The sequence below is a fragment of the Hemitrygon akajei genome, chromosome 29 (assembly GCF_048418815.1).
Source record: "Hemitrygon akajei chromosome 29, sHemAka1.3, whole genome shotgun sequence".
Taxonomy (NCBI): domain Eukaryota; kingdom Metazoa; phylum Chordata; class Chondrichthyes; order Myliobatiformes; family Dasyatidae; genus Hemitrygon; species Hemitrygon akajei.
The window spans coordinates 31,281,265-31,306,917 of record NC_133152.1 but is presented as its reverse complement, the minus strand read 5'-3'; the positions used below and the strand labels follow the sequence as shown (position 1 = coordinate 31,306,917).

The 25,653-nt window shown below is 41.7% G+C and overlaps 2 protein-coding genes across 2 annotated transcripts in view; one reads left to right on the top strand and one right to left on the bottom strand.

The window, feature by feature from the left end:
- Nucleotides 1-369: 369 nt before the first annotated feature.
- pex10 (peroxisomal biogenesis factor 10) lies at nucleotides 370-17,038 on the bottom strand. The gene is made up of 7 exons (XM_073032118.1): nucleotides 16,491-17,038; nucleotides 15,184-15,303; nucleotides 13,225-13,305; nucleotides 11,892-12,289; nucleotides 8,848-9,023; nucleotides 5,881-6,013; nucleotides 370-1,417 (listed from the first exon to the last, which is right to left on the bottom strand). Exons 2-7 carry the CDS (start codon nucleotides 15,293-15,295, stop codon nucleotides 1,349-1,351), a joined length of 969 nt encoding a protein of 322 aa, XP_072888219.1. The 5' UTR covers nucleotides 15,296-15,303; nucleotides 16,491-17,038; the 3' UTR covers nucleotides 370-1,348.
- Nucleotides 17,039-20,791: 3,753 nt separating this feature from the next.
- Nucleotides 20,792-25,653, top strand: part of plch2a (phospholipase C, eta 2a) — a 324,151-nt gene continuing 319,289 nt past the window's right edge. The window contains exon 1 of the mRNA XM_073032106.1: nucleotides 20,792-20,859. The gene's annotated coding sequence lies outside the window, so the exon portion shown is untranslated. The remainder of the gene's footprint in view (nucleotides 20,860-25,653) is intronic.

The following is a 25,653-nucleotide window of genomic DNA, read 5'->3' as shown; positions in this document are numbered from 1 at the left end:
AGTGGAAGTGTGCTTGGAAACACCTTGCATTCCTTCGTGATGAAGCAGCTTCAACGATGCTGAACAGGAACTGGAATTGAGATTCACTTTTGGTACAGGTTACTTGCTGCATCACCCAAAATGCCCGTTTTCTTCTATTTCAGTAGCAAGACCCTGAAGCATTTTAGTTAGACTTGAGTCTTGGATCCTGTTTTTTAGTAAAGTTTCTGAACACCGTTTGAACTTTGGACTCACATCGATTATGCGGTGGTTACAAATCCAAAAATGTACAGGAAATGTATTGAGGTGTTTATTCCTGTAGAAATGTAATCCCTACGTGATGATCTAGGTGCGGTTAATGCTTTAAAATTAAGAGAAAGGAGTCATTGCAATGGTGCATTTGTACAATTTTATATGAAACCAAATCACCAGGCATTGTGCAAATAGGACACCTGCTGCATTCCATCAAATATGTTAGCATCGATCCTGAGCACCATTCATGGAGAAATACCTTTCTTCAATTAAAGCGGCACCTTGTGTTAGGGTTTACAAACTCATGATTTAGTATCACACATTAATGTTACATTTGTTTTTACTTGTAATAAAAGTGAATAAAATAATTTGTAATGCTGTTTCTTCAGCCCTCTTCACACTGAGAAAACAGGTGAAAATTAAATGAATTAAATAAAAGAACTGGCCTGATAACTCAACTGTGTTTATTTATTTACATCACTACATTTTCCTAAAGGAATAGGAAATAGGCGAACATTTAAAAATATTTTTCTCATCCATTCTCATAACCTACTAGATCAGAAAGGTCAGTTTGTACACACCCAAATGCTCATCAGTTCTTAGGCCTAAAGCAGATGAGGGTAATGAGATGAGATTAAGAGTTCGGCACGGACTAGGAGGGCCGGAATGGCCAGTTTCCGTGCTGTGATTGTTATATGGTTATATGGTTATATGCTGTATTCAATGAGACAGAATAGCACAATTTCAAATATGTGGCCTTTTTTCCCCCATTGCTTCCTGAGAAACAAATCTCCTAGGTTACAGATAAGGGAATAAAGGTGCATTAGATCATTTACAGATGATATTCTTTCTCCAAGACTTAGCCATGAACTAGAGTGTTCTTGGTATGGCTACCAAGAGATATAATTATTAGGTCCATTTGTTCAAGTGGATTTACTATTTCATGTGATTTGAGTGGGTATTACCCAGACTAATTCTATTCAGGTAAAATGTCATAAAGAGAATCAGCATCACTTCAATGGAAGTGCTGACAGAAAATATTGTATTATGGAAATTCCATGACTGGAAAGTAATAGCTACTTCCATCAATTGGCATATAAATGCAGGTTCTTTCCTCCTAAATGTAATGACGCAAGTAGATTAGTTTGTGCGGCTGGAACATCTCCCGGCAGAGAGGACATTCTGCCTGTAAATTAAAAGCAAAATGTTAAAATGACCATGAAATAATGTTGCTTTGTAATAATGACAGATGAAGGAATCATTGGATAATAAGGATACAAACCAGACCCAAATAATACACAATACAAATCATAGGCTATAAATAATATACAACGCTATTTTCCCCGCGTCTGTGCTCCAAACCCTGAGACATCTTAAAATTGTGGCTCAATGATTGAGCTGGAGTCCGAGGTGAACTTGGATTCAGTAGGAAACTAAGTGCTGGCACACGAGATGAAAGATGGAGCAAATATTGCTGGAAGAACTCAGCATCTGAGGGAAAGGGATAGTCAATATTTCAGGCTGAGACCCTGCATCAGGAGACAAAACATTATGTGGAGCCGAGAGAGGGAGAGTCAGTCAGTGTTGTTTGATCCCTACTGTGGGTGACCAAAGGTAATCCTTTAGGTTTGGTCCATTGGAGGGCATGCTTGAGAGTCAATAGCAACAGGGGCTAGCATGTGTTCAAAATGAATTTATTATCAAAGTACATATATGTCACCATATACAACCACGAGATTCATTTTCTTGTGGGCATACTCAATAAGTTCATTAGTATTGATCTTCAGCAAGTACAGACAGCAGAATATTCAACCAGATCATGGTGCAAATAGCTATTCATTGGGGATGGATGGGGGGGGGGGGGTGGAAGAGGGAGAGCTTAAAATGAAGCCATATGCAAATTTACATGAGTATAGTCAGTTCTAGAGTTAAATATGTGGCTCAGTGGTGTAGAGGATAGGGATTGGTGATTCTTGGGACATTGGCACCAATATTAACAAAAGTAATTGATATATTGGGACAGGACCTACTTAAACTAGGCTGTAACCTGTGTACTGATATGCATCACGTAACCTGGACATTGAGGGGAGGGGTGTAGAGTTGTGGGGATAATTATGAATTCAAAATACTAGAATGAGGCAAAAGAATAATGCAGAGACATGGGGTATGGGATTTTCATATTTAAGGACCAAATGTTTAACAGTATGAAAACAAACCAAAAAAATGGTCAAACAATTTAAATGCAATTTAGACATGTGGCGTTAATGGAAATATATGGTCAAGTCACTTGCCAATACAGTAAAATAACCCCTCCAAGATTGGGAAATATGAACTCCCACATATCATTTAAGAGTACGGAAAACAACTGGAGTAGCCCTATAGTATAGGATCAAGTGGCATAGGAACGATCTACTCCTAGAGGATTAGGAGATAATAAATGACAAGGGAAAAGAATGCAATAATTGTGGTATAAACAGGTCAAGTTGACAAGCGTAATCTTGGAAATGAGTTTATAAAATGGATTTAAGACAGTATGTAGGGGAATGAGCCAGAGTAGAGACAATTTTAGATCTTATACAAGAGTTAATTAGTAATCACAAAACGAAAGGTCTTTTGGGGAAATTACCATAACTCGGTATGACAGAATAGAGTTTTATAGCCACATTCTTAAATCTAAAACTAGAATTTTAAATAAAGCTGATCAGAAAGGAGCTCTGCCATGGACAGTCTCCAAGCCCAGCTGTGAAAGGAGGGGAGAGTTAGGCATGGGGCTCACCACTTCAACCCATAAAAACCCAGAGCTGCAGAAGTCCCAAAGATCACAGCCCTGGGAGATGAAGGATCTTCAAAGATGGGCTACATCTGGAGACAACGAAAGACTGGCCCACAAGACAAAGAACTCTTCGAGCTGCTGATGGCAGCCTATGCCGCAGAAGGGGTGATGAGATTAACTAAGTAATTACCTGAGAGCCAATCTTCAAAGTGGATCAGGAAAATAAAGTGCGGCAGATGTATATTTAAATAAATCTGAAAATTCTTAACAGGTCACATTCCACTGAGAAGTAGAACTGCTGCCTTTTCTCCCCATGACCTTGTGGGTTTCCTCCGGGTGCTCTGGTTTCCTCCCACAGTCCAAGGACATACCAGTTGGTAGGTTAATTGATCATTGTAAATTGTCCCGTGATTAGGCCAAGATTAAATCGGGGTATATGTGGCTCGAAGAGCCTATTCTACGCTGTATCTCAATAAAATAAATACATTAAAAGTGTTTCATCTTTATTACCCAAGGAAGTAAGGGATAGCTGGAAAAAAAGAGCTGATGCTAGAAATCTTAAAATAAACACTAGAAATGCCTAACAGGTCAGTTAGCATGAAGAGAGAGAAACAATAATGAGCATTTAAAGTTGACAACTTTTCATCAGGACAGTAATAAATTAGAAGATACAAATATTGTAAGGATTATGAACTCTTCCAAGAACTGAAAATTGTAAATATTAATTAAGAAGGTCAGAAATGGAAAAGTTAACATATACTAATAAGAACTAAACCAGACTGAAAAATATGCAAGCATGTAAATATAAGTGTAATGAAGCAAATTGGAGGTAGGGATTGATTTGTTTAGAGGCACTGAGAAAAAACTCAAGGAATATGAAAAGGCTGTGATTTTAAACCCATCTGGCTTCATAAGAATGGGCACAAAAACACTGAGATTCACTGGTGAACCAAGGAGCTCCTAATAATTAGTTATCAATACTAGCAAAGAAAATCTAATAGCTCTAAAAGATGACAAATGCCCTAGTCTGATAACTTACTGTATAACCCATGCTGAAGGAGATGCCTGGAGAGGTGATCTGGTTGTGATCTATTAAAATTTCATAGATTCTGGAACCAAGAGTCAAATAAGACCATAAGATATAGGAGCGGAATTAGGCCATTTGGCCCATCAAGTCTGCTCCGCCATTTCATCATAGCTGATTCATTTTTCCTCGGTCCCAATTTCCTGCCTTCTCCCCTTTTCCATTCATACTCTGACTAATCAAGAATCTGTCAATCTCTGCCTTAAATATACCCAATGACTTGACCACCACAGCTTCCTATGGCAACAAATTCCACAGGTTCACCACTCTCTGGCTAAAGAAATTCCTCCCCATTTCCATTCTAAATGGATGTCACCCTAATCTGAGGCTGTCTCCTCTGGTCTTAAACTCCCTCACCATAGGAAACAGCCTCTCCATATTCACTCTATCAAGAACCTTTTAATATTTGATAAGTTTCAACAATCTTCTTCTGAATTCCAGTGAATAGAGAACCAAAGCCATTAAATGCAGCAGCCCTATTCACAAAAGGAGGGATGGTAAACATAGGGGACAATCAGCCAGTGAGTCCAACAATTACTGTCAGGAAAATCCTGGAATTCATTACTAAAGAAGTGATAACAGAGCACTTAGAGAAGTAAAACATGAGGTCACAAGGTTTTGTGGAAGTGAATTGACCTTGATACATTTATAGAGTTGTTTTGAGGATATATCTTGCAGTGGATAAAAGAATGTGAATAAAATATACATGCATTTTCAAACTGCATTAGATAAAGTGCCAGGTACAAAAATAGTCTCACAAGAGCTAACCTTGATACCAAATTTAAGTATGAATGGAGGATCAGTTATTGAACAAAAGCAGAAGGAACAGAGTGGCTCAGTGATTAGTGCTGAAAGCTTTGTTATTTCAATCAGCATAAATGAATTCCTTGAAAAAAAATCTAACATCCCACTGACTTCCAGAATTGCTGGCCCATGATCAAAGTCGAGAAGGAAGGGATGACATTTAGTGGCTTGCATCAGTGGTTCAGAAGTAGCAGAGATGTGGACCTCTTCATAAATTATATCCCATCCTATTTATGGAAGAGGCTGTGATTGCCACTTTGGCCTCATTGGAACATTCAGAACTGAAACAAGGGTACTCATTTTAAAAAAAAACTTAACTTTGGAATTCTCTATCCCAGAGGGCTGTAGATGCTTAGTTGTTGTGCAGATACGAGGCTGAGATTAACAGATCTTTGGAATTCATCAGAATCAGGTTTATTAAATGAAATTTGTTGTTTTATAGAAGCAATATAAAAATACTGTAAGTTACAATTAGAAATATAAAACATAAATAAATAGTGCAATAAGAGAGCAAAATACGGAGTGTTCATGGACTGTTCAGAAATCTAATGGTGGAGGGAAAGAAACTGTTCTTAAAACATTTGAGTGTGTGTCTTCAGCCTCCTTGCACCTCCTCCCTGATGGCAGTAACGAGAAGCAAAGATCATGGGAATCAGGTGAGAAAATGGAATTGAGGCGGAAAGGAGAATGGTTCGAGGGGTCACGTGACCTGCTTCTGCTCCAGTCTCTTGACTGTTAGATCTGTGTTTGGTAAACGTGCACTTGTGGCATGTGTTTCACTGCTCCACCACTGGCCCAAAGCTCATTAATTCAGAAAGCTGCTCCTCAAAATGTAGATATATAACCAAAGCTTGAGTGGCACTATGGTATCTGGATACCATGGTTTACATTGGCCAACTGTTGAAATGTTCCTTGTGTGTCTCATACCTTGGTGCTTTAATGAGTTAAAGGTGTTATTCAAATACAAATGTTAGTTGTATCTGCCCACCTTGGTATTGCACCATTCTGTGATGCACTCCCAGCAGAAGAGGTGTCCACATGGAGTAGCTGTCGAGTGCCTTCGTTCTTCCAAACACAGAATGCACTGGGAACTGCGGACTGGGAGGTCCTGGGAGGGATTTCTGTAAGAGAAAGTAGTAAATCTCTTGGCAAAGCAAAGCTTCCATCAGTTAATAAAAGCATTTAAAACTTAAAAATAACTGCACTTAGAAAACTACATCCTCTCTGTTCTACAATATAATTATCTTTCCAAATTTATAGTACCCAATAAAATTAGATACACTGTGCTGCTCCATTACTGGAAATGTTGCTGAATTTTGAAAGACAGGAACTGATAATTTTAGAAGTACTTATAATGTTTAATATCAAAGCAAGACTACTTTTACTTGTAGTCCAAAAGATCTCCAGTGAATTTCTTCAACTCCAGTCCAATTAAGAGTTAATTACCAAATAAGCTATTACTGAGTATACTGGCAGGGTTCGTGCATGGTTGGATGTGAGAGTAGGACACTTGAAGTAGTGAGTAGTAGGTCATTTGGACTCTTAAGCCCACTCCACTATTCATTACGATCATGTCTGATTTAAGTTTTCCCAGCTACATCCATTACCCTTGATTATCTCACTGATTACGAATCCACTTTATATCTTCTCTCCATCTACGTGAAGATTACTGTTACCCATGATTAGTGCACGACTCCTTTTACGAGCACCCATTTCTTGTCTGATACTCTCTGCTACTCTATGGCTGCTGACTGGCAGCTTATAGATTACTCCTATTTATTTTTGTTTGTTTTAACTCCACCCAAATAGACTTGTAAGCTTGGATCATCTCTCACGTGTATACTTAGAACATGGAACAATACAGCACAGGAAAAGGTCATTCAGCCCACAATGTTGTGCCCAACCAGCTAAAAAGCAAATCAAACACACAAACACTAATCCCTCCTACCTCACCATGTCCCTATCCCTCCATCTTCCTTATATAAATGTGCCTATCCAAACATCTCTTAAAAGCTAATACATTTACCTCTACCACCAAACCAGACAGCACATTCCAGGCATCTATGACTCTTGACTTAAAAAAACTTACCCCTCACATCCCCCTTGAACCTACTGCTTCTCACTTTCAATGTATGCCCTTTGGTATTAGACATATCTACCCTCTGGTATTAGAGATTTCTACCCTGGGGAAAAGATACTTCCTTTCTACTCTATCTATGCCTCTTTCAACCTTATAAAACTTTTTTCAGATTTCCCCTCAGCCTCTGGCACTCGAGAAAACAACCCAAGTTTAAGCAGCCTCTCATGACAGTACATGCCCTCTCAACCAGGCAGCATCCGGGTGAACCTCTTCTGCACCCTTCCCAAAACCTCAACATCCTTCCTATAGTAGGGCAACCAGAACTGTATGCAATACTCCAGATGTGGCCTAACCACAGCTTCATAACAGCTTGACTTTTGAACTTCACCTCTTTTAGCAGAGCGACCTCGTAAGGTTTACAGTAATAGCTGAACTTCCACAGCAACACCCAACTCTCTACTATATCCCATCATTGTCCCTGAACCCTCAAGCACAACTACCACGTAAGACTGGCAGGGAGAAAGCAAACCAGTGTCTAAAAGAAAACGTAGTGACTTCAAGACTCGGTGATCACATGGTCTGGGTTGGGCTCCACTGTTGTATGAATAGATCCCTCTACTATTAACCATATAACCATATAACAATCACAGCACGGAAACAGGCCATTCCGGCCCTCCTAGTCCGTGCCGAACTCTTAATCTCACCTAGTCCCACCTACCCGCACTCAGCCCATAACCCTCCACTCCTTTCCTATCCATATACCTATCCAATTTTACCTTAAATGACACAACTGATCTGGCCTCTACTACTTCTACAGGAAGCTCATTCCACACAGATGAGGTGTTGAACAAAAGCTCTTTAAAATATTCTTTTGCATGACTATAAAATAAAGCAGGGAACTCTTGCCTGAGGTGGTGATTAATATTTATTGCATAACCAATCCAAAAGGCAGGATGCCTGGCTGCTTTCACTCTGACATGAAAGGCAGGAATTCCCAGTGGATGCCCATTTCAATTTGAATTCCCATTCTGACATGTCTGTCCATGGCCTCCTCTCCTGCCATGATGAGGCCAAACTGAGGTTCAAGAAGTAACACCTCATATTCATCTGAATAGCCCAATCCTGATGGCAAGAACATTCTATAACTTACAATAACTCTCCCCTCTCCCCCTTCTCTCTTCTTCCATTCCCCATTCCGGACCCAATCATCCCTTTTCATCTCCTCACCTGCCTTCCTCCTTCCCTTTCTCCCACGGTCGATTGTCCACTTTTATAGGATTTCTTCTTCAGCCCTTTACCCCATCCCCTATCCACTCCCAGCTTCTAACTTTATCTCCCCTCCTCCCCAATGGTCTCACCTATCACCTGCCAGCTTGTACTCCTTACCCACCCCCACCTTTTTATTCCAGCTTCTGCCCTCTTCCTTGCCAGCCCTGATGAAGGGTCTCAGCCTGAAATGTCAACTGTTTATTCCTCTCCATAGATGCTGCCTGACTTGCCGAGTTCCTCCAGCATTCCACCTTGATTATCTGGGCAGTTACCAGTCACAATCTTCTGAACTTTTTGTAACAGTGATACTTCAAATTATCTCTATGTTTATAAACAACTTTGGAAAGGACAGAGATCATTTACAGGTGCTGCTTGCATGCAAGTATTTTCTTTTGTTGTAGAACCCTGAACAAGGTAACGGTGTGCTAAACACAAGTTAAATATGGGTAGTCTAGAGGCAATGCTCAGTACTCTATCCAGAAGAATATTTGAATATGGCATTAATTTTAAAGTACAACTGCTCACAGCCTCTCACCAATTGGCATAATTGCATTAGTTGGAACAGTGTTGATTACTCGGCAGTGAAATGAGAAGTCGTGGTCATACCTCGAGCATGGAAGATTGCGATGAAGTTTCCACTCTTGCCGGGCACGCTGCCTCTGCCTGTGGCTGTTAACCTGCATGACAACCATCAGGGCCAACTGCAGCAAGGAGATCTTCCCGAGCAATTCATAACTCCACCGGATTCCAGCACTGTCACGGAACAGACCACGCACACACAGCTACGAAGCACAAAAGGAAATTCTTCAGTAAAGTGGCAGAATTGGAATATGCAAACCACACATCAATGGTACTTGCAGGTACTATGTGTACACATTCCATTAGACACATATAGGACTGCACTTTAGCTGTAAAGAATGCCCAGCCACATCAAGTGCACACTTAACAATCAAAGATCAGAATTCATAACTGGATGTGATAGGACTGAGAGAAGGTGGACAATTAAGCAGCTAGAAGGAGGCAGAGATAAAATAACATTTTCATCCTCAACAATAACAGGACTAGTATGTGACTGCTGAAGACAAGCCTGAAGAATTCATAGCTATGTTCAGACATCCTCTTGAGACCCCTCCCATCACAGAAACCATTACAGAAATTCAAAATAGAAACAAAACTGATGGAAAAACAAAACCGAAGGGCCTGTATTGTGCTGTAGGTTTTCTGTGTTCTGTGAAACACTCAGGTCAAGCAACAGCTGTGGAAAGAGAAGCAGATAACATTTCAGGTTGAAGACTATGTGCTGGGGTACAAGAGCAGTTCAAGTTTGGTTATCTTGTAGCAAATGATTCAATCTGTCAAAATCTCACCAAAGCCCTCTCACCAGCAAAATCATCAAGGCAACGAAACGACAATACAGCGACAAGATCCAGACACAACTCTCCGCCAACAACACACGCAGCTTACGGCAAGGTCTGCACACCTTCGCAGACTTCAAAGCTAAGTGCAGTGGTGCTGACAACATCGCTGCCTCTCTCCCAGATAAGCTGAATCATTTTTACGCTCAGTTCAATATCGCCAACACTGAGCCCCTGCTGCCGAAGCGACCTGCACCTTGGTCATCTCCACAGCTCCAATCTGCTAATTAAATTTGCTGATGATACTACATTGATTGGGCCTTATCTCAAATAATAATGAGGCAACCTACAGAGAAGAGGTCATCACCCTGACACAGTGGTTACAAGAAAACAACCCCTCCCCCAATTGCAAGAACAAAAGAGCTGGTTGTGGACTACAGGAGGAATGGAGACAGGCTAACTCCTATTGACCAATGGATCTGGGGTTGAGAGGGTGAACAGTTTTAAGTTCCTCAGCATATACATTACCAAGGGTCTCACATGGTCTGTACATATTGGCTGTGTGGTGAGAAAAGCACAACAGCGCCTCTTTTACCTCAGCCGGTTGAAGAAATTTCATATGAGTCTCCAAATCCTAAGGACTTCCTACAGGGGCACAATCCTGACTGGCTGCATCACTGCCTGGTATGGGAACAGTACTTCCCTGAATCGCAGGACCCTGCAGAGAGTGGTGCAGACAGCCCAGCACACCTGTAGATGTGAACTTCCCATGATTCAGGATAACTACAGAGACGGGTGCAGCTACCATCCATCAACTCTCAAGAGGTTCAACACAATCCCAAAGCATCTAGCCACTAAGCATAAATTCCTTTATCACCAGTTGCAATATGTACCATTTACCAAATACACAGCAGTTCACTCAGGCAACCAAGGCATCACCTCCCATACCTGAATTCTCTCCAAGAACAATGGTAGTAGGTGTACCACCACCTGTATGTTTCCCTCCCAAGTCACAGTCTGTCTTTATTTTCAGTCCTTCAGAACTGTGGGGAGACATTCGCCAGAGCAGCTGCAGTTTAAGATGGCTCATCAGCATCTTCTCCTGGGCATAGTTAGGGATGGCAGTGAACAGTGGCCTTGCCTATGATTCTCAGAACCTCCCCAATAAAAGAAACATTTAATTTAAAGAAGGACCCTTCCTGTCTACAATGTAGGGCCATAGAATATAGAACAGTACAGCATTGTACAGGCCCTTCGGCCTGTGAAGTTGTGCCTATCATTTAACCTACTCCAAGATCACAGGAGTCAGCACGACGCTATTACAGCTTGGGACATCGGGAAATTGGAGTTCAATTCTGTAAGGAGTTTGTATGTTCTCCCCATTGTGCAAACACAGGTTGGTTACTAGGTTAATTGGACATTGTAAACTGTCTCGTGATTAAGCTGGTGTTAAACAGGTGGGTTGCTGGGCGGTGTGGCCCATTGGGCTGGAAGAGCCCAATGTATCTTGAAGTATGTATCCTGGCCAGCTGGTGGCGCAATGGCATCAGCACCAGACTCCGGAGCGAAGGCTCCCGAGTTCGAATCCAAGTCGGGCCACCCTCCGAGCACACTTTCCATCTGTGCTGGGTTGAGCGTCAAGCTATCCCCTTGGCCTCGTAAAAACATACAAGGGTCGAGTCAGGAAAATTCATATCATGACCCGGTTAATCTGAAAGGAGACCAATCCTGATACCACTCGCCAGACAATAATGGCTGACTGTCTGGTGCGACCCGCTTAAAAAAAATAAAATTTGAAAAAAATAGTATGGGGTGTAGATTTCTTTTAATAATTAAATTAACCATACTAGTGTATTTCATTACTCAATTTATTTTACTTGATTATCAATATGGGATACTGTGATTATATGTATTTTGTGCTATCTTATTTTGATTTATAATCAGTATCCTTATGAACTCTGTATTTGTGTATATGAAATTTAATAAAAATATTGGAAAAAGATAGAAAGAAAAAATAGTATTTCCACACTGAAAAAAGTTTTGTCCATCTATGCCTCTTATTGTCTTGTATACCAACCACTATTAAGTCTTCGTTCGTCCTCCTAAGCTCCAAAGAGAAAAACCCTAGCTTTCCTCATAAGGCATGGTGTTCAATCCAGGCAACATCTTGGTAAATCTCCTCTGCACCTTGTCTAAAGCTTCCCACATCCTTCCTGTGATGAGGTGACTAGAACTTTCTATACCTTCTGGTATATTGCCTACTGATCTTAGTGGACCGACACAGAAACGACTTACATAGGTGATGCTGGTAAGTCTTTTGGCGATGTGGTAGAAAGCACCATTGAGGTAGAAGATGCCCAGGTGCAAGCGGTGCAGCAAGGAGATCACCTGTCGCAGAACATAGATTGCCTGCAGCAGCACTTTCTTCTGCTGCTCGGACAGGGCACCAACTGTGCTCTGAAGCCACTGCGAGACCCTGGGCCGTACCAGCACCCATCTGCTCTCCAGTGCATGGACGCCCTCGCTCTCAGCTTGCAGGTCCAACTCCAGGCGGTTTAGTCCCCGCTCCAGCAGGTAAGGAACACAGGTGTGAAGGATGATGAGAGCTGCCCGCCTGACTCGGGAAGGCACCCGCCGCCCACTGGAGTCCACCTGGATGATGTTAACATACTCCTCACCCAGTGTCTGATAACCTGTACAGAGGGGGCACAACAATTAACTGAAAACTTGTAATCACCAACACCAAAGACTTGCATTTGTATAGCATCTGAAATGTACAAAGACATCCCAAGATACTTCAATGGTTAAACCCAAACACACCCAAAATCATAAAACACCATGTTTTATAATCACAGAAGCCAACAAAATGGGGTTGTATTTAATCCACCCACAGATCAAACCTGAGGGGGCAAAATGATCCATATCAGCAGCTGTCAAGGACAACCCTAAACTCCAGGGTATGGGGACTGGCAGGATCAAGGTGCATTTCAGATTTTAAGCAGAGTTCGCCACCGAGCTGAGCACAGCAAGTTTATAGTCATGTGCACAACTACAGCGAGGAACAGGTACGGTGTAAAACTTGTTTGCAGCAGCACACGGGCACATGGATACAGACAACACACAAAACAAAAGTTATAAACAAATTACACGTGACAGTGAATAGAGGAAAGGAGAACTCTATGCAAAACAAGATAGTGCAAAAAAAAAACACCATTCAGCGATGAGTGCAAGAGACGGTTCGTAGTGTTCCCATCCTGAGGTAGGATGAGGGGGGTGGAGGTTCATTCACAAACCTGACAGGTGTACGAAAGTAGCTATTCTTGAACCTGATAGTGTGGGACTTCAGCCTTCTATACCCCCTCCCCACCAGGGGCAGTGAAAAGACAGCATGACCCAGATGGAGCAGTGCCTACTACATACATGGACACACGGCTGAAATTCGGGAGCTATGCAAGTTAACATTAACACACTTGCATGGAAACAAGAGGGTCAGCAATCCAAAAGGAGCAGAGAGACCTGTTTAGTAGTAAGGTCCATGTGATTTTTTATTTTAAGCAGAAACAATGATGCAACAGGCATCAATTCAAAACAAAACTCTAAGCAATATCCAGCAGTAACTGAACCTGACCTGCTAATGTTGTTAGAGAAAAGTACGTCAACTCTGCCAGCAATTCTATCTCCTTTCTCCATTCCAACCATCGCCTGGCACCTGTACAAAGGAAACAGCAAAGTCAACCGCAAATTTCTTGATCTGAAGCACACAAAAGGACGTGCTGGTAAAATATACACAGCAAGCAAGACACATATTCCTGGGTGCAGGTAATTGCTGGGGTATGGACAAGCTCTTCAAAAATTTGTATATAATGTCCAAAACAAAAGGGAAACCAATGAGATTGTGATGTAACAGAACATGAAGTGGGGACAGGATTAGACTGCAGAAAAAGAAGGTAACTGATTCGAAGTTGGGTATTGTACATATCAAAATACACCAGGACAGGGTTGGGAATTATTTGTGGCACCAACAGTTATTTTAATTGGAAGTGCTGTGAGGCGAAGAGATACTCAGGTCCAAGCAAAGTGAACCCTAACTTTAACAGTGGTGGGAGAAAAAAGACTATCCATTGCACACAAGAGATTTTACAGATGCTGGGAATCTTGAGCAGCACACAAAAGGTGCTGGAGGAACTCAGTCAGTATCTATGGAGGGGAAAGAATTGATGTTTTGGGCAGAAGGCCTTCATCAGGACTAGAAAGGAAGAGGGCAGAAGCCAGAATAAAGGGGGAGGTGAGGGAGTGGGAGGAGTAAAAGCTAGCAGGTGATAGGTGAACCCAAGTGAGGACGGGGGGGGGGAAGGTGTGTGGTGGTGGAGGGATGAAGTACGAAGGTGGGAGGTGATAGGTGAAAGAGTTGAAAGGCTGATGAAGGAGGAATTTTTTTTTTTTTTAGGAGAGGACAACCTGAATGTGGCCTCACAAACACGAGAAAAACTGCAGATACTGGAAATCCAAAGCAACACACAAAATGCCTCAATGAGGCCTGCAAGGTTCCTCCAGCATTTTCTGAATGTGGCGGAGAAGAACCATGTTGGAATGGGAGGCATCCTGCCTCAACACCATCTCAAAAGAAATCAGGAGACTTGCAAAATTAAAAGTTAGACAAACCGTTGAAAAGCTCCAGAATCTGAGACCAGCCCAATCAGGATAGTGTTTTTTTTTCTCTCTCCCACCATTGTCAAGGTTAGGGTTCACTTTGCAACCTGTCCCTGTCCTCTGGCTACCCAATCAAAATTATTGCAAAAGCCTGACCTTATTGTTGATCAACCTTGAATCAGGACACTGAAAGTGAAAGAATTAGTTGGAAAAAATGAATCTCCCCAAATTTGTTCTTGCACATATCTAAAGCAATGAGCTTCAGTGGGTTATGTCTTCTTCACCTCCCCCAACGCTTGACCCTGTCGTGGTTTTTCGTGCCTCACAAATGACCAGGAGATGCAGAAGATTCTTCAAGAAGGGTTAAACTTTAATTTGCAAATCAAAGCTGAGACAGTCAGTGAGCTAGTCGCTGATTGCCCACCGATCCTTGTACATAGCATTTTTTATAGCAATCTCCAGGTTTAGTCGCATTAGCATATCCAATCGGTCTATAGGTGCGTATCACAAGTACATCCGCCACTATTGTTTCTACCTATTGACTTATTCATGTTCTAGTCTACATCTCTTAGCTACCTCTCATTAACACACCATTGTCTCCTACATTCTTAAGATTTCAAATAGCAAGTTCAAACTACATAATCTACATCAAGGCTGACTACATAGTTTTGGTTACACAGCAGACAAGTTCAAAGCAAAACATCCCTTAGCTACCTCTCATTACTACACCATTGTCTTCTACATTCAATTGGATACATGCATAGCACATAGCAAACTTCAAAGCTGACTACATCTCTTAGCTACCTCTCATTAACAGATATTAACACACCAGTCTTCTACATTCCTAGCATTTCACATAGTTTTGGTTACACAGCAAATAATACAAGTTTTATACTCCATAATATTTTATACTCCAATAACCCCAGACCCAGCTCACCAGCAAAGATCTGGAAAACGTCATTGGCACAGCTCCGCAGTGAGCTTAGGTAGTACTCATCCTTCTGGTTGGAACGAATGAAATGCGGCTGGTTCACTGGCAGCACAGGCATCCCAGACCCTACAGAAAGGAACATTACAAATATGCATCACCCTGAAAATGAACCAGGCTACGCACAAGCCAGGGCTTTGGTTTAATTCTGTGGAGAGCTTCAAGTCATAGCTAAGATCACCTTTTTCCACATTCATCACTGCTTGCCTCCATCTCTCAGCCTACAATATTCACTGTTCACACCTTCATGCACATCCTTATTCTCTCCAGACTTGACCATTCTAGTTTCCTCTTGGATGACCTCCCCCCAAACTACTTCCATTAACTTTGTTACCCATATCCTAAATCACAGAAGGTCTGTTCACCTAACATCTCTGTGCTTATTCTTCGCTGGCACCCAGTTATCAATTTTACAATCCTTCCATGATCTTCACTCAAATCTTATCAAGCCTTCTAATAATCTTAGTATGAGATTGTTGCCATGTGAAGTATTATGACTGCAGTTTAGATGAACATGAGTTGACCACAATGGGATATGAAAGATTCCAAGAAGCATCTACGTCTGCTGAAACCATTTTCTCTAGTTGCCGAGTACAGAACTAAAAAGTTGCCTGCAGTTTAAAGGTAGGTGAGAAATGAAGAGAACTTTAAGGTTGTAAATTTTCTTTCATCATGTTCTCTTACAACATTGGAGACCATTTGGCCCACTGAGCCTATACTGGCTCTCAAAGCAATCCCATTCCCACTGCCTATTCTCTTAAACATAATTCCATCCTGATTCTTCTACCACCCACCAAATGCTCTCATGACCAATTAGCAACGGATTTTGGATGTGGGAGGAAACTGGATTACCCAGGGAATGTGCAGTCTTTATCCTGACAGCACCAGACATCATGATTGAGCCTAGGTCACTGGAATTGTGAGGTAGCAGCACCATCCCCAAGCTCCCATCAAGTGCCCCCCCATCACGAGTGGCAGTGTCTTGCATATTTCCAGTATCTGCAGTCTTCCCTGTATCTCCAAGTGCACCCATCGCCTTCTTTGACCCCTAATTTTAAGCACTTTAACTGCCCCAAAGCACCACCGATGCTTCATCATTCCAGCTCTTCAGAACCCAAAGGGAGTCAAAGACTACGGAGATGACATAGGAAAGCACGAGATCCATCAGGATGTTCGATGAAAAACAGAATGAACTCTAGGGTATGTGCAACCTCACTGTTCCTAAATATGCAAACAATATTTCATTAATTCCTCACCTGTTGCTCAAACACTGGCGGTGAACTCTCAGCTGTGGGACCCGAGCCAGAGATCTTTCTTTTGAACTTTCCTTCTTGGAGACTGTTTGACTAAGCTTTCAGAGGACTCAATGTCAAATTTTATCTAACTTACACTCTGACAAGGCTTCTGCGAGACTTGGGCTCCATTGAACCTCCTACCTCAAGGGTGGTGGATGAGGGGAGTGGGATGTGGAAGGGATGTCTTCTCGGGAGCTGTTATACTAATGACCCCTTCTACCTAACTGGTGCCGATGGCTGCATCTGCAATGTCCCCCAAACCTCCAGAACTGAGGAACTTCCTCCCAGCCTGGCCCTACATCAGGGAAGCAGCCTCCCGGATCTACTGAAAGCCGATCCGCAACAGCGAGCACCCGGATCCGCTGAACGTCCGGCCCCAACAGCAGACTCCCGGATCTGCTGAACGCCGGCCGGGCCGCAACAGCAAACACCCCGATCTGTTCAACGCCTGGCCCCGCTTTCCCTGAGCTCCATCTCAGCGCCGAGTCCTTCCCGTACAATCCAACCAACCAATCACCAACCGGAAGAAAAATAAACAACCAATCAGTAGCTAAATGAGCCCTTGCGAACCAACCAACCAGCCGGCGCGGAGACCAACTAACCAATCAACGTGGAAATCAACTAACCAATCGAAGCGGAAACCCACCAATCAATCAGCGCGGAATCCAACCAATCAAACAGCGCAAAAAAAAAATTGAAGCTGCGCGGTCGTTTTGGCGGTTCGCCGAAGATCGGGATGTTAAAATAAAGGAAGAAGTAAGCTAGGAAGGAGGAGGGGGGGAACTGTTTTTAAAAAATCACGGAATTATTAGAGGCATAGATTGGACTTTTCTCTCCAGAGCAGAGTATTCTAGAAGTAGAGGACATAGGTTTAGGGTGAGGGGGTTTGGTAAATTCTGAGGATGGTGGTTGTGATCTGAAATGCATTGTCCTGAGTGTATGGAGGAAGCAAGTACTCTCACAGCATAAAACATCTACACACTTGAATCGCCAAAGCACAGAAGGTTTAAAGTCAAGTACTGGTAAATAGGATTAATAGAGATAGGTATTTGATAGCATGGATGAGGTGGGCTGAATGGCCTGTGCCTCTGCTCCGTGACTCTCACTTGAGTCTATTTAGCACCTGTTGTGGATATGTGAGTGTACCTGGCGATAGAAGGGCACTGGTCACTGGAGTTAATGTATTTAAATACCTGATGGTTGGGGCTTGTATCTGTGCTGTATGATTTTATGACATATTCAAATACATTTCATGAATAACAATTCCAAAACATTTTTTTGTGCATAAAACCACAAGAAGTGGACTACCTATGGACTGCAGGATAAACTAAAGTTAGCATTAACTCCAAGGGAAAGGCTTACTTATAAAGTTGCACTGAGCAAAAAGGAGTGTTTTAGAATTCATCAAGGAATTGCTAAAGAAAAGGAAAATATAATAGAAATCCAGCATGCAATAACAAAAATGAATGTAAGAGCTTCTAAAGGGAAATACTGGTGAGGGCAAAGGAATGTCCTTTCCAAAGAGAAATGGAAGAATTTATAGTGAAATTTATGGTACGCCAGTGGAATTAAAAAAAATTTCTGTTTTTACTGAAGTTGATTTAAAAAACTCCCAAAAGTTCTGGAAAACCTGAAGTCTAATGCAAGTGAGGAAGTAAAAAAAAAAGAGAAAATAAATGCTGCTAGCTGAGTTAAGGAATCTGGAGTTAGATAAATTCAAAAGACCTGATTAACTGCATTGGAAACTTTGAAAGCAGTCTCTGGTGATTCTGAATGCTTCGGTTATTGTCTTCCAGATTTAGGAATGTTTTCTGAACCCACCACAGGGAACAGTGGCTTGGCCCCATCTATCACGATTTATATCTGGTTGATGAGAGCAAGTGTAATATTCCTAATTTTTTTTGATGTCATGAGACCAAGTAACTGGTGATGAGGATGAAAACAAGGCTTTATGGGATATAGGTAAGCTAACTGAGTGGGCAGTAACATTACTAATTGTGAAAGACAGAGATTATTTTCTTTGGATGGAAAAGGGAAATGCTGATTTTTTAAAAATAGTGTGAGACTGAGAAATGTTCAAATGGACTTGGGTCCCCTTGTACACTGGTCACTGAAAGTTAATATGTAGGTGCAAAAACAATCACAAAGAGAAAGAGTATGTTGCCCTTCATTGCTTGATGATTTAAGTATGAATAAAGCTATCTCCTACTTCTTCCTCTCCATTCTCAAGGGACTGATTAAGAAGGACTTCGATTATATAGGAACAAACGCAGAAAAAGCGGAAACAAACTCATTTGGAATTCTTGAGCCTGGAGAAGTGTTGACGTGTTTGATTGTTTCCAATACAGAGATCAATACATTTCTGAATATTTAAATCTAGGGGGGATAGTGCAGAAAAATTGTGTTGAGGGGGAAGTTCAGCCACGTTCTTCTCAAATGGCAAAGCAGACTTGAGGGAGCAAATGGCATTCTCCTATTTTTTATGCTAAAACATACATCATTTGTAGAATTATTGCTTTGTAACAATTGTAATCAAAATGTGCTGAGCAAGTGACCATACACACAGGCACATGATGAATGACTAGTTCATCTACTTTCTGGTTTTGCAGTAAGTATTGGCTAAGATATAGTCGTAACATGAACAAAATCACTGGAGAGACACTGAAGCTAGGGGATATAGAAGTGTTTTATGCAACAAAATGAGACACTCCTGGAGGAGGAGTAAGACCCAATATTACGTGACATTTTATATGCTAGAAGTCAAAGGTAACAGCAGGACAATTCTCTATGTATCTACAATGCTTCCTTTGAGTTACTTATAATTTTCACACATCTTCTTTGCACCCACACTCCAGACACCCAAAATGAATGTTAATCAGCTTTGTCTGGTTTTCAATCAATGGGTGTCCACAGCTCCAGAAAAAATATATTGTTCAGGGCTGCATTTTAAATTTAATCTACAATCCACATTCATGTCTGAAGAATGGCTGCTGTTGAACTTAATTATTTGCTATATACCCTAACTCCCTAACAATATCAGAATGATAATGGCACATCTTTTCTCAGCTAAAGTGGGCAGACAGGACCTCAGTTTTATACTTCTTCCTTAAGATAGCCTCTCCGAAATACAATAACCCCCAGTACTGTATCAGAGTGACACATGTTGAGTACAAGTCTCTGGAATCGAACTTGTGAATGACGCTCTGTATGATGAGTGGTTTGAATGAGGATACCGTGGATTGACAAGTAGATCTGGGATTGCATGGGTTTGAGGGAATCGCTTGAATCAGTGGCATTTTGTTAAATATTAAGAAAATGTAAGGTGGTTTCTAGGAGCTGACTGCCATTTGACTTCTGCTCCAGCAAAGTCAAAGCAGGAAGAGAATAGCAGAAATTAGAGAAAGTACATGGAGGAGATTGCTTAGGACATCTGAACCTGCCTCCGCTCAGCCAATCCAAGCTGGAACTCGAGGATTTATAAATATTTTGCTACCTGACCTAGTAGGAAGACAACACATACAATCATGGCCCATTAGGTTCAGGTTGGTTAGATAAGCACTAAACTGGTGCCAATGATAGTTGAGCCATTACGCAAATCAATTAGCATGGCCAAAGGTGAAAAATAACCATGGGATCGTAGGTTTATTGGTGCAAAGTGCGTACCTATAATTTATTTACTGCTTTATAACAATTGTGTTCCATGTGGTCTCTGGTCCACTTGTCATTCTGCCTGCCCTACGTTCTTCCATCAGCACATTCCCTCTTGAATGTTTTGTTTCAATTGCTGTTCCACATTGGAACTGCGTTGTCATTATCATTGGTTGTTTCTTCAGTCTCTGTTAGACATTGTTTTTCATCAGTTCTATTGTATTTTTTTATTTTCCTGTAAATGCCAGCAAGTAAAATGGAATGAATGTCAAGGTAGTATATGGTGACATATACGCATTTTGATAATAAATTTATTTTGAACTTTGAATCCTGTGTAATCTCAGCACTGGTCTGTTGCCTGGGGGTATGTGGTGAGACAAATGGACGGGGATTTCTGTCCTTGTAATGCTGTAAAGAAAGATGGAATAACACCTTTCATATAATAAGGATACCAGTGAAGTTATTTTGAAGTGTAGTCACTGCTGTCATGTAGAGAAATGTGGCTGCAAACTCCCACAAGAAACGATGTCAGAATAATTTGATAATCTCCTTCAATAGTGTTGGCTGGGTCAGCAGAGAAACCGCCTCACCATTCTTCTGGATAGTGTCAGCCATGAGAAGAGGACAAGTTAACTTTCTCTGCAGTGTCTCCAGAAATAGCTGCTCAAACCCTTGCATGATGGTAAGTTGAAGAAATGCAGTGTGGCACCATGACTGTAGAATCAGACTTAACGGGGTCAAGAGCAAGTTCAAATTTATTGTCATTGGCATTAATACACAGAATATAAATGCCATGAAAATGAACTGTTTACAATAGCAGCATTGTACATTGCTTACATGTCGAGTAGAGAAATGAGTAAAACTTTAAATGAGAGACAAAATGAGCATGCTCTTTTTAAGGCATCAGCACACAGCTTCACATAACCCCTGGCTACGGAAGCAACAGTCCATCCAGAAGAAGCAGTCTATTATGCTTTGTTACTCCAAAAACGAATCAAAAGAAAAGCTTGAGAGCTGGTAAATGTGTCTACTTCATTTACTTCAGTGTGGCGTGCATATATGATGTGGTGGCACAGTGACATATGTCATTCAAGTACATTTACATATAACCCATTATGAACTATGGATACAACAAAGACTGCTTAATCAAACAGTATATTTACAAAATTACTGAACTATTAAATACACAACACTCCTCCCTGCTTAGCTACCCACCACCCAAGCCATGCTCTCTTGTCACTGCTGCCACCAGGAAGAAAGTACAAGATCCTCAGGATTCACACCACTAAGTTCTAGAACAGTTATTACCCTCAACCATCAGGCTCTTAAATTAGAAGTTCACTGGACTTTACTTGCCCCATCACTGAACTGTTCCCATAACCTAAGTACTCATTTTCAAGGACTCTTCATCTCATGTTCTTGATATTTATTGCTTATTTATTTATTATCATTATTTCTTGTTTTTCCTGCATGTTTGCACAGTGTCTTGTGTTGGACTGGCTGTCCACCCTGTTGGGTGCAGTCTTCCATTGATTCTATTATGGTTATTGGATTTGTTGAGTATGCCTGCAAGAAAATGAATCTCAGGATTGTAAATGGAATATATGGACTTTGAGCTGTAAACTCCAATTCAATATAGAATACATCTCAATCTGTAATAATATATATCACAGGCCTAAAGCTTTAGTCTCTGTGGAGGATTTCTTACGTTTACAGGATAATGTTTTTCCTGACAAAGGGGGTCACTGCTTGACAGGTGAGACTTGTGACTGTGAAACAATCTCAGGTTCTCCATGGTAGTTGTGGAAGTTGACTGTGGCACTGCAGGAAGTGGTTCTGACAGCTCTGGTCACCTTTCTTCTTTACCAATTGACTCTACTCTCCTCAACCAATTGATGTGCTTCCTCCAGATGTCATCAGACACAATCTCCACTATGCAGGAGAGTGGTCTCGTTCTGTCCTTAATTTTTTCCCGTGTGTCCATTTTTGATCATGTCTGAAGTCCCTCGCCAGGACAGCTTGTCCAGGAGTGAGACATCAAACCTCCTTGTTGGGGGAGCTCTCAATTTGTGTCAGCTGTTTGTCCGAAATTGGATTGAGGAGATCCAAACATGAGTGCAAGGGATGACCCAGGAATAGCATAACTGGTGGGTTGTTGTCTGTGCCCATGAATGATCTGGCAAAATCCACTTGAATCCTCTGCCAGGGCAACGTGGGCTATTCCCAGAGATGGAGAGGCGCTGCTCTTAACATCTTCTAGATGTGTTGACATCCTGAACAACGCATGGCAACCTGCTCCCAGGCCAGTAGACAAAGCTTCGAGCAAATGCTTTATTTTTGACCATGCCTAGATGACTGACATGTTCTGTAGTTCCTCCAACACTTGGGCTCTCAGCTTACATGGTACAACGGCTCTCAAGGGGAAGTTTATCCTAGCGCTGGTAAAAATGGGAGAACTGGAATTTCTGCTGCACATTCCAGCCATTTTGGGTGGCCAAGTAGACCTGAGACAGTTCGGTGTCTTTTCTGGTTTCCCTTTGGATTATCTCTGGCGATTTGCATTAGGGAGAATGTGTCCAGACGAGCCTTCTTTTTTGTAATTTTCAAGTATTTCCGTTTCCAAGGGTAAATGGGACAATCCATCAGCATTTTCATGATTAGTCATTCTCTTGTATTTGATCTTATAATTGTGTTGTTCAAGAAACAGAGCCCATCTCTGCATTCTTGTTGCTGCTGTTAGTGGAACACCCTTCTGTGGATTGAAAATGGACACTAGTGGTTGATGATCATTAATGTGGGTAAACTTACTCCCATACAAGTACTGGTTGAAATGTTTTACACCCCAAACCAGACTCAAGGCCTCTCTGTCAATCTGTGTGTAATTTTTCCCTGCAGCTGTCTTGGGTGCTTTTTAAAACTTCCTCATCACCAGTGTTATGTTTTGCAACTCCAAAAATGCATCAAAAGAAAAACACGAGAGCTGGGAAAACGTGACTATTTCATTTTAATTTAGTGAGGTGTTCACATATGACGTGCTGGCATAATTACATAAAACCCATAATGAATTATGTAAACAGCATAATCAAACAATATTGCTCAAATATTACTAAAACATTAAATACAAAACAGTCAAATATGTGACCAGTGCGCTCCGCTCCACAGGCCCAAGGAACAGGTCAGGAATGCACTAGTTGTGTTGATCAGCACACAGTCTACTGGAGGAGCTCAGCTGGTCGAGCAGAATCTGTGGGAGGAAAGGAACTGTTGATGTTTCAGGTTGAAACCCTGCATCAGGACTAATGCTCAGTGGTATTGATCCTTGTGAGAGAGTTTGGTTGCCATGACCACAGACTTCAATCAGTTTTCAGCTCAGAACAACAACAACTAAGTAAAATCCTCTGAAGGCACTTCAGAATGATAAGTAAACAGATAACAGGATAAGAAAAGGTTTTAGTGAAAAACTCATAGGATGGAACAGATGTTGTGTGGTGTAGGGAGGGAATCAAATATCCTGAGGTCTAGTCAGCTGGAGGGATGATGGCACACGGAGGGCAAGTAAAATTTGGGGATGAATAATAGGCATGTCTACATGATGAAATGTAGACATCATGGTTGAATTTAGGGGTGGAAGAGGGACAAATATAGGAAGCATTGAAAAATCCAAACACTCTGATGAGGATTTCAAAACTGAATCCAACTCAACATTAAAGCAACATAGCGAAAATGCTGGAGGAACTCAGCAGATCAGGTAGTATCTATGGAAATGAATAGATAGTCAACGTTTTGGGCCAAGACCCTTCTTCAGGACTTTTCAATCTCAGCTGAGATTTACAAGCACACAAAAAAGCCTTCCTCTTGGTCACTGCCAAGGAGTCTGTGAATGGTCTATTTGCTGTGTGGCTCGCTGTGGCAGGTGGGTAGGCCTCTGCACTCAAGTGGTGTGTCTCTCTTCGTTGATGAAGGAAGATGTTACCATGGTTCTGTGTTATGGATTGGACTACTGTGTTTATGGACTGTGGACTTTCTCAGACTTATCATTTTTATATTCTGTGTTTTTCTCCTATTTCTTTCCATTTTGTGCGAGGGGAGGGGTTTGGGTGTCAATATTCTTGTTCCATTTTGTGCAGGGGAGGGGGCTTGGGGTTAATGATCAGCATACCATTCTTTTCTGTGCGGTTTGATGTTTCTCTCTGAACAACTTTCATGTCCTTTTTTGTTTCATGACTATCTGGAGGAGATGAATCTCAGAGTTGTGTATGAATACATACTTTGATAACCTTTGTACAAATTTCAGCTGGATGCAATGCATGTGTGCAGAAGAGAGAGAGGCTCCATGGATAATGTTTGGGGTAAAAACGGGCCAACTTTGACACCCATTTCCACCTGTTCCCAGTGCAGACTGATGATTGAAGACCAAACCCCTCTGTCCATCGCATTCCAGAGATGACAGGAGTCAATGCTGTCAGGGCATAAGAATGTCTTACGATAATGTGTTAGTCATGGCTCTACATTCAAACGAGTCTTTGTTTTTCTACTCAGTGAATAACCTCCCCTCACCTCTAAGTTAGAAGACCATGAGTGCATACACCAGATATGCCTGAGCACGTGGTGGGGACTGACGCACCCACTGTGCTACAGGGAGACAGCTATGCTGTTGGTGTCAACTGAGGTCCCACCACACTCCCAGTGGATGTAAAATAATCCCAGGACCAGTGTGTTGTAGATGAGCAGGGGAGTTCTCCCTGGATTCCTGGACATGTAACTTTCAGCCATTGCTTAAAAGCTGGGAAAGAAATTCAACCCTGCAGCAAATAGTTTTATGCCCCATGGGACTGAATCTATATAAAATCAATCGTGAATGACAACAGTGATCCTGACACACATTGAAAGATTTAGTTATGTTTTAATTAGTAGCTTGTGCACACATGCACAAAGCACATAGGGGCACGCCTTGCCTGTTGCATATTTGAAGGTTATCCTGTCAAATTGGTTCATAGATGCACAGTAATGGGTCCCAGACTGAATAAAGTTTGAACAGTAGGAACAAGCCCTGCAGCTGTGTCCTTTGGACGAAGGCAAGGGAGCAGAATTGGACCATTTGATCCACTGAGTCTTCTATTTTCAAGAACAGTTTAATATGGTCCCACTGGCTCTCAAGGAGCAGGGTCACAGGAAAGATCAGTAAAGGAGCCAGGAGTAGAAAGAGCAGAATGACTCTGGTCAGGAGGAACACACACATGTACTGTACTGTGCAAAAGTTTTTAGGCACATATACGTAGCTAGGGTGTCGAAGACTTTTGCACAGTACTTCAGTAATTTTATGTATTGCACTGTACTGCTGCAAAAAAAAACATGTGAGTGATGATACACCTGATTTGGATATGAGTCACTATTGTGGACTGAGACTGGGAAGGGGGCAGGGAGAGGGTAATCATGGTTGGGAAAAGGGGAAAGGAGAGGAGAGGGAGCGAGAAGC